The sequence below is a fragment of the Xenopus tropicalis genome, chromosome 5 (assembly GCF_000004195.4).
Source record: "Xenopus tropicalis strain Nigerian chromosome 5, UCB_Xtro_10.0, whole genome shotgun sequence".
Taxonomy (NCBI): Eukaryota; Metazoa; Chordata; class Amphibia; order Anura; family Pipidae; genus Xenopus; species Xenopus tropicalis.
In genome coordinates this window covers 59,031,507-59,041,420 of record NC_030681.2, presented here as the reverse complement: position 1 = coordinate 59,041,420, position 9,914 = coordinate 59,031,507, and the positions used below count along the sequence as shown (strand labels likewise).

The window sequence follows — 9,914 nt, the reverse complement described above, 5'->3', positions numbered from 1 at the left end:
ATTGGCAATCTGGGCGGCTAAGTGGCAGATGAGATTTAATGTGGATAAATGTAAGGTCATGCACCTGGGATGTAAAAATATACAAGCCACTTATACCCTTAATGGGATTGCACTAGGCAAATCCATAATGGGGAAGGACCTTGGAGTCCTTGTAGATAATAAACTTGGCTGTAGCAAGCAATGCCAGGCAGCAGCTGCAAGGGCAAACAAGGTTTTGAGCTGTATTAAAAGGGGGAATAGATTCACGGGAGGAGGGTGTAATTCTTCCCCTTTACACAGCGCTGGTAAGGCCCCATCTAGAATATGCTGTTCAGTTCTGGTCTCCAGTGCTCAAACAGGACATGATTGAGTTAGAGAGGGTCCAGAGAAGGGCAACTAAGCTGGTAAAGGGTATGGAAAGTCTCAGTTATGAAGAAAGACTGGCCAAGTTGGGTCTGTTTACACTGGAGAAGAGGCGCTTAAGAGGTGACATGATAACTATGTATAAATATATAAGGGGATCATATAATAACCTTTCTAATGTTTTATTTACCAGTAGGCCCTTCCAACGGACACGAGGGCACCCACTCCGTTTAGAAGAAGGGAGGTTCCGTTTAAATATTCGGAAAGGATTTTTTACTGTGAGAGCTGTGAAGTTGTGGAATTCCCTCCCTGAATCAGTCGTGCTGGCTGATACATTATATAACTTTAAGAAGGGGCTGGATGGATTCTTAGCAAGTGAGGGAATACAGGGTTATGGGAGATAGCTCTTAGTACAAGTTGATCCAGGGACTGGCCATCTTGGAGTCAGGAAGGAATTTTTTCCCCCCTGCGGCAAGTTAGAAAGGCTTCAGATGGGGTTTTTTGCCTTCCTCTGGATCAACTAGAAGTTAGGCAGGTTATATATAGGCATTATGGTTGAACGTGATGGGCTTATGTCTTTTTTCAACCTAACTTACTATGTACCTGATTATTTGAGCAGCAACGTTCTACATGCTCCTCCCTAGGGTTCAGGAGTGAATGGATCGTAATTATTTTAGGCATAGTTACATTTCTAACAATGCCTAAAGTTATTTTATGCATTTACATAATTTTACATAACTGTGCTGGCAAGTAATTTGAGTGTGAAATATAACTTATTGTTAGAAACATAATGGTACCCCCATTAAAAGCCAAAAGATCAGTTCATTTTAAGCACAGGAAAAGCATACAATTGTATTTAGTGACTGCTTTATGATATAGGTTAATATCCATGTTTACATTTTGATTTTTGTTGAAGTTAAAAAAAAATAGATAATATGGTTTCATCAAGCTCAATGACTCTGTATGTTTAACAGCCAAAATACAAGGGCTTTGGGAGTGGTAGGATATAACAGACCAGAAGAATCAGCCAGAATGCTGCAGCAGGGACTAATCAAGGAGTTGGGAGTAGGTAGAATGCTGCAGAATTGAGGAATCAGGGTGCAGAAAGAAGAAATAGGCTGTAGCCCAGATCAGTCGACTACTTGTAGCTAGCAGGTAGAATGCTTCAACTCAGAGGAACCAGTGAGCAGGATGGAAGGAAGTGGTCAGAGACAAGAGAGAGGGAGGGGAAGGAGGAGGAGGAAGCAGGACAGAAAAAGTATGCTCGGAACAGCCCGGAACAATCACTTACACATGGGGGGATTAATCAGAGCTTAATTTATGGAATAATTTTTAGTAACAGAGTAGGGCTCGCTGTCATTTTGCACACAACTGTCCTAAAATGGACACCGTACACTGAATGCAAGTAATGAGTGACAGCAGCGAAGGAATCAGTTTCTCTGTACCATGCTCACGGCTGCCTGGCTCAAGCTGCTGTGCTCATGAAGACACAGGAGGGCTTACGCTACAGGAAAATGCCACCATATGCGGTGGAACCAGGATCCCTGAAGCTGGAAGCTTCTGGCGTGAAGATTACCTCCGTGCTTCAGCGGTTGGAAGTGGTAAAGATGCCCCATGCTATGGAAAGTGGGTTAACCCCCCTCCTACAGCTAGCGGAGGTATTAGCCTTCGTAGGATTACTGTGGTATATGTTATCAATGAAGTAAGTCCGGAGTTGCATGCTTGTGAGGCTGCTGCATTATACAGTTTGCAGGAGGCATGTGAGAACCATGGGGCACTGCTTGAGACCCTGGATTTCGGCAAACTGGACTTTGGCGAGACGTCAGTGCTAGACACCTTCTACAATGCAGGTAATAGAGGGTCTGACTGACATGCTAGAGTATTAGATGATGGGCACCAGATCTGGTATTTTTATTTCCACCCTTGTTCAAGGTGATAATCATATTTAGTATTGACTCCAGATCATATGTGAGGGTGTGCACACCAGGTCAGTTTCACAGTTGGAGGCCCAGCCTGACACTGGGTAACAGTCTTGGTGGGAAGAAAGGGGAAGTCCTGAGAGAAGACAAACAGAGCTACTAGTAGCAGCTACTTGTCATGGCTACTAAAACAGACAATGCTGATCATATACTGATAGCTGTCTCTAGGTGTGTTTTAGCAAAGGCAATTCTCAGTATTGTCTATGGCAGGGTTTTTTTCTGGCATTTAGTAGCCGTGACAAGTAGCTGCTACTAAGTAGCTCCGTGTGTCTTCGCCCTTAATCTTATCATGAGGCCCATGTTTACTGTTCGTATGCTCTCCCTCCTCTGTGTGCATGGGTTTCTTCCCCTACTTCAAAAACCATACAGTCAGGTTAATTGGTCTCTGATAAAACTGCCCCCTCTTTGTGATGGAAAACTTTGTAAGCTCCACTGGGGCAGTGAATGATGTATAATCTCTGTAAAATGTGACAGTGCTATATATATATATATATGTATATATGTATATATATATATATATATAATAACAAAAAAAATTTAAAATAATATTTTTTGGTATATATATATATATATATATATATATATATATATATATATATATATATACACCAAGAAATATTATTTTTAAAATGCTGGTTGATCTGGAGCAAACTGTACACTAGTTAGTTACTTTGTTGATATGTAGTATGTGCTAGCAGCCCTCATTGAAAGGCAGACACCTGGGGGCACATTCATCAATGTACTATTGTGCCTGAATACTAAAAATTTGTATTTTTCTTAAGTTTTAGAACTGTGCGTATTTTCTGCAATTTTTTTTCCTTAATTTGCGTGACTTTTTCATACTTTGCAACAATTTGTGCAACAAAATCGTATTTGTCACAACTAGTACGAAAGTTTCGGAATTCATTCAAGCTTCAGTATTGTTACTTTCCTTGGGCCAGGTTGGAGCTGCAGAGTGCCTTTGAGTCCTGTGGGAGGCTTCCAAAAACATGCACAGAAGTTTCAAAGTCAGAAAGTTTTTTGTGCCGTTTCCAATCTTTCGTATACGAAAATTTAGTAACTTTCGTATCAAACCACTATACTTTCGTACAAGCATGATGCGACTTTTTGCAAAATTAACTCACATCAGAAATTGCAAATTGTTGCAAATCGTACTCGGAATTCGTACTTTAATGAATCGTCCCCCTGGTGTTCACTGTGTTTTGACCAGCTATGCCATAAGACAAATGGGTAATTAGTAACATCCGTATCATATTATACAATGAGAGTATGAGAGTACAATAATTAGTGAGGAGCAGTGGGCAATGGTAATCTAAGAATATTATATATGAAAAGATATATGGCAGCATACAAAAGCCATTCTAGCATTTGCTAGATCAGTGCTGTCCAACTGGCGGCCCGCGGGCCGCATGCGGCCCTCGACCCCCCTCTGTGTGGCCCCCCACCTGTCTGGCTGCTTTGATGGCTTACTCTTGTGTAAGCTTTAAATGGTATCAGTACTGTGATTAACTGGCCCCCCCTGCATGGTTCTCACCTCAGATTCAGGCTGTAATCAGGCTGTATTGTTTAAATATGTAATCCCCTGTACTGTTCACACCTTTTAATCCCTGCATTGTTCACCCCCTGCAGTGTTCAAACCTCAGGCTCAGGCTGTAATCACTCCCATTGTTCTCCTGTTCACACCTCAGGAGCAGTAGAAACCCACAAATAAACCCTGCACACTACAAAAGCAACATACACTGAGGTGGTACTGCAATTAAAAAGTTTTTTAATATATAGTTATTGTGCAGACTGTTGGAGCAGTGCCAGCATTCTGTCACTGTAGGCTGCCTGTGTTTGCCATACACACAGGCAGGGTAGGGAAGGCAGAGTATGGCACACACAGGCAGGGTAGGGAAGGCAGATTATGGCACACACAGGCAGGGTAGGGAAGGCAGAGTATGGCACACACAGGCAGGGTAGGGCAGGCAGAGTATGGCACACACAGGCCAAGTATGGCACAAACCAGCCAAGAATGGCACACACAGTGAAAGTATGGCACACAGGCAGGGTAGGGCAGGCAGAGTATGGCACACACAGGCAGGGTAGGGAAGGCAGAGTATGGCACACACAAAGACAGGGTAGGGCAGGCAGAGTATGGCACACACAGGCCAAGTATGGCACAAACCAGCCAAGAATGGCACACACAGTGAAAGTATGGCACACAGGCAGGGTAGGGCAGGCAGAGTATGGCACACACAGGTAGGGTAGGGAAGGCAGAGTATGGCACACACAAAGACAGGGTAGGGCAGGCAGAGTATGGCACACAGACAGGGTAGGGCAGGCAGAGTATGGCAGGTTTTTGCTGTACTACAACCATTAATATGGGTATGATCATGTGCTAACATGGGTGTGGTTTCAAGTGGGTGTGGTTTCAAAAAGGGGAGTGGTCAAACTGGCTTCCATTATCGGCCCTCCACCACGTAGGTCGGAAAAATTCCGGCCCTCGGTACAACAGAAGTTGGACAGCACTGTGCTAGATGATCCAGATTGCTGCACATTATACAGTGAAATGCAGTGGATACTGTCAAGACAAGAATATTATAGACTGACCGACTGACTGTTGTAAAATATATTAAAAGTCACCTTGGATTTCCATGATCTGTATAGGGTCATAAAATCTCCTCTGTAACTTATTTTATAGGAGGTACATACAGTGGTGTGAAAAACTATTTGCCCCCTTCCTGATTTCTTATTCTTTTGCATGTTTGTCACACAAAATGTTTCTGATCATCAAACACATTTAACTATTAGTCAAAGATAACACAAGTAAACACAAAATGCAGTTTTTAAATGAGGGTTTTTATTATTTAGGGAGAAAAAAAATCCAAACCTACATGGCCCTGTGTGAAAAAGTAATTGCCCCCTGAACCTAATAACTGGTTGGGCCACCCTTAGCAGCAATAACTGCAATCAAGCGTTTGCGATAACTTGCAACGAGTCTTTTACAGCGCTCTGGAGGAATTTTGGCCCACTCATCTTTGCAGAATTGTTGTAATTCAGCTTTATTTGAGGGTTTTCTAGCATGAACCGCCTTTTTAAGGTCATGCCACAACATCTCAATAGGATTCAGGTCAGGACTTTGACTAGGCCACTCCAAAGTCTTCATTTTGTTTTTCTTCAGCCATTCAGAGGTGGATTTGCTGGTGTGTTTTGGGTCATTGTCCTGCTGCAGCACCCAAGATCGCTTCAGCTTGAGTTGACGAACAGATGGCCGGACATTCTCCTTCAGGATTTTTTGGTAGACAGTAGAATTCATGGTTCCATCTATCACAGCAAGCCTTCCAGGTCCTGAAGCAGCAAAACAACCCCAGACCATCACACTACCGCCACCATATTTTACTGTTGGTATGATGTTCTTTTTCTGAAATGCTGTGTTACTTTTACGCCAGATGTAACGGGACACGCACCTTCCAAAAAGTTCAACTTTTGTCTCGTCGGTCCACAAGATATTTTCCCAAAAGTCTTGGCAATCATTGAGATGTTTTTTAGCAAAATTAAGACGAGCCATAATGTTCTTTTTGCTTAAAAGTGGTTTGCGCCTTGGCAATCTGCCATGCAGGCCGTTTTTGCCCAGTCTCTTTCTTATGGTGGAGTCGTGAACACTGACCTTAATTGAGGCAAGTGAGGCCTGCAGTTCTTTAGATGTTGTCCTGGGGTCTTTTGTGGCCTCTCGGATGAGTTGTCTCTGCGCTCTTGGGGTAATTTTGGTCGGCTGGCCACTCCTGGGAAGGTTCACCACTGTTCCATGTTTTTGCCATTTGTGGATAATGGCTCTCACTGTGGTTCGCTGGAGTCCCAAAGCTTTAGAAATGGCTTTATAACCTTTACCAGACTGATAGATCTCAATTACTTTTGTTCTCATTTGTTCCTCAATTTCTTTGGATCTTGGCATGATGTCTAGCTTTTGAGGTGCTTTTGGTCTACTTCTCTGTGTCAGGTAGCTCCTATTTAAGTGATTTCTTGATTGAAACAGGTGTGGCAGTAATCAGGCCTGGGGGGGACTACATAAATTGATATTGAAATTGAAAATTGAAATTGATAAACCACAGTTAAGTTATTTTTTAACAAGGGGGGCAATCACTTTTTCACACAGGGCCATGTAGATTTGGAGTTTTTTTTCTCCCTTAATAACGTAAACCTTCATTTAAAAACTGCATTTTGTGTTCAATTATGTTATCTTTGACTAATAGTTAACGGTTTTTGATGAGCAGAAACATTTAAGTGTGACAAACATGCAAAAGAATAAGAAATCAGGAAGGGGGCAAATAGTTTTTCACACCACTGTACATATATATAATCATATATACTGAATCAGTGAAGTTTATCACATGTACCTATTTAGAAACTTGAAGCTGTATAATACATGACAAAGCAAATCATATGCTCAGTTTGCATACTGCCTTAAACATTCCAAACCATAGAGCTCCATAACAGCTGAAATGTTACCATAAACGTTTAGATTGGTTGTTACATAAAGCCAGCCTTAAAACGACTGAAATTTTCCCTTAACCAATTTACTGCCAACGAGGTATGGGATACGTCGTGGCAGAAAAAGGCTTTATCTGCCAACGACGTGTCTCATACGTTGTTTGCAGATAATGGATTCTCTCTGCAGTGGCGGCATATGCAACGAGCACGGGCAACGAGCCAGGGGGGCTGTCATGGGGGTCCTGCAAAAAGATTGTCGCAGGACCAACCTACAAGCAGCAGACGTGATCGCATCGTGTCTGCTGCTTGTTCCTGCTTCCCCTCCAGCGCTGGCCCAGTGACTTCCTGCTCTCAGGACTGCAGATGGAGGACAGCGCAGCGATCTGATCTTTATGACAGGTAAGATTTTTTTTTTTTTTTGCACTTCCATACATTTATACACACTTACATACATTTACACACACTTACAGCACGGAATCTATCAGTTTTTATTTTTTTTTGTTTATTTTGCACACTTATATACACTTATATACACTAATATACAATCATATACACCCACTGTCACACAACTTTTACACATGTATACACAAACACTTGCAGCAAATTGCAACATTTTTAGGTGATTTTCTGAAATCTCATAAAAACCACTAAATTTAGGAAAGCTTTGCAGATTGGTACTTTGGTGTAGAAAGGACTCTTTACCCATGTTGGATTTGTCAGAATGTGTACTTTCCAAAACCATATGGTTTTCTGGGGGTCTCTGTATAGTTAGGGGGTGTTATGGCACATAATACACTGACAGGGGGCTCTGTATGCAAAAGTTGATTTGGCAGGCAAGAAATCTATATGCGCTATTTTCATTTTGGGGTCAGTATATACCACAGACTTTGGTATATCTGTGCATATTGGGTGTCAAACTGTTCAGTAGACCATAGGTGTTTCTATTTGGGGTGATTTGCCTTTATCTGATCTTTATCGAGAAATAGTGAGAGATAAATGCGGCAAATTACAACATTTTTTAATGTGATTTTCTGAAATGTTATAAAAAAATCTGCAAACTTAGGAAAGCTTTACAGCTTTGGGTGTACCCACTATAGATTCGGGGGAATGTGTACTTTCCAAAAATAAATGGCTTTCTGGGGTGAGTGTACTTTTTTGTAGCATTATCCAACATAAAGGATGTAAATGTGTTGATTTTGTAGGAGCTGAAATGATAGATCATATGGGGGTATGTTCCCATTGTGCCACTTTTTTTGGTAATCCTATATAGTATATCAAACTGTTCAGGGGACCCCTAGCATTCACATTTAGGGTGTTTTATCTTGGTACCTAATGCTATGTGGGAGATATGATGCTACAAAGTGGAAACTTTGAGGGGATTTTTGGAAATGTCATCAAAATTGCTAAATTTAGAAAAGCTTTGTGGCTTGGTACTTTGGAGTAGAAAGACACGGGTATGTGTACTTTCCAAAAATATATGACTTCCTGGGGTGAGCGTACTTTTTACTAGCTTTATCCCACATATAATGATGTAATTGATTAAATGTGTTGATTTTGCTGGAGTTGAAATGACAGAAATGCTAGATCATTTCGGGGTATGTTCACATTGGGGCCCCTACATGCCTCATACTTAGGTAAACCTATACATATTGGGCATCAAACTGTTCAGTGGACCCCTGGCATTCATATTTAGGGTGTTTTATTTGGTTATTTTATGACCTATAGGAGATAAGATACTATAGATTGGAAGCTTTGAAGCGATTTTTTTAAAATTTCACAAATTTTGATAAAAACCAATAACTTTAGGAAAGCATTGCGACTTGATAGTTTGGAGTAGACAGACAGTTGTGCCTATTCTGGATTCCCCAGAATCTGTTCTTTCCAAAAATATACAATTCTGGGATAAACCTTCTGTTAGTGCAATTTTTGTCCTTGAAATCTAAAGTATGCAGCTTTCTGAAGCAGTGCTTTGGAAATTTGGTAGTGTACTGCTGGGAGTTTTTGACCTATACAAGTGAGAAATCTTCATGAAACTATATATTTGGTATTGGCACGTTCAGAAGACATGGGACTTTCCAGATCAGTTGTATTTTTATGCCTAAAATAATTTTTGTTTCTAGTATGTGTGTTTTATATTATGGATATTTTTATATTTTTAGACATTTAGAAGCCTATCTTGTTACAGAATTGGAATTACACAAAAATTCTACCATATTTTGAAAGCTTAGGTTGTTCTGAAAAAAACAATATATTGTTTTCCTGGGTAAACTAAAAGTCTGGCAATACAAGTTCCGCTTTGACCAAAACTGCTGGCAGTAAAAAGGTTAAAGGACATGTCAACCCCCAAAATAAGTTTTTGCCTAATACAATTAAACATAATTCTAAGCAACTTTCCAAAATGAATTTACTAAAAATGTTCAGTGCTTTGAAATTTATTTGTAAATATAAGTGTTATTGAAAGCAGCATTTTCTGAACTCCTGGTTATTACTTTTTATACAATGTTGCAAAGGTCAGTCTCCTCTAGTAAGACAGGTTTGTCTGCTGCCTTATGTTACATTGTTTCAGCAGTCTGAGCCACCAGGGCAGGGAATAGAAAAGGACGGACAAATGCTAATTTTAATAGCAGTTATATATACAAATAACTCAAAATCCATTACAAATTTTTAATGAATGTATATTGTAAAGTTACTTGGAATTTTGTTTTCCTTTATTAATCAAAAAATTATATTCTGGGTTGACTTGTCCTTTAAGGAAGAAACTTAAAAGCATTAAGGACCACGCTATGTGGCTTATTTCAGATGTTAAAAAGATGTAATATAAACAGCAAAGCATTAAAGCTAAGGACCCACGGAGCAAATTAGTTGCCCATGACAGACCACTGCTACCGTGGGCAACTAATCGCTCCAGATGCCTCCTTGCTTCATACTGCACATGTGTTTCATTCCCTCCCCTCTGCCAGATCTGCTTCTGATTGGCTGGTGGGCATGTGTAGCTCAGAACAGGAGACAGGATCAAGTTATACACATGCTCAGAGAATAGGAAGGCTGCCGCTGGCAGCCTACAGGAAGTTATAACACAGCAAAGAAAACGAAAAAAGAAATAGTGTGCTTCATCACCCACTA

General features: G+C 40.7%; 1 protein-coding gene across 6 annotated transcripts in view; it reads left to right on the top strand.

Annotated features, from left to right (window-relative positions):
* Positions 1-1,556: 1,556 nt before the first annotated feature.
* Positions 1,557-9,914, top strand: part of map3k5 (mitogen-activated protein kinase kinase kinase 5) — a 153,609-nt gene continuing 145,251 nt past the window's right edge. For 3 of the 6 annotated variants that reach the window (XR_001170872.3, XR_001170871.3, XM_012963760.3), the window contains exon 1: positions 1,557-2,192. Coding sequence is in view for 4 of the 6 variants with exons in the window: in XM_012963760.3 (XP_012819214.1) it covers positions 1,742-2,192 (451 nt within the window). In the remaining 2 variants the exon portion in view is untranslated. The remainder of the gene's footprint in view (positions 2,193-9,914) is intronic. The other 3 variants (XM_012963762.3, XM_012963759.3, XM_012963758.3) reach the window with 1 other exon arrangement.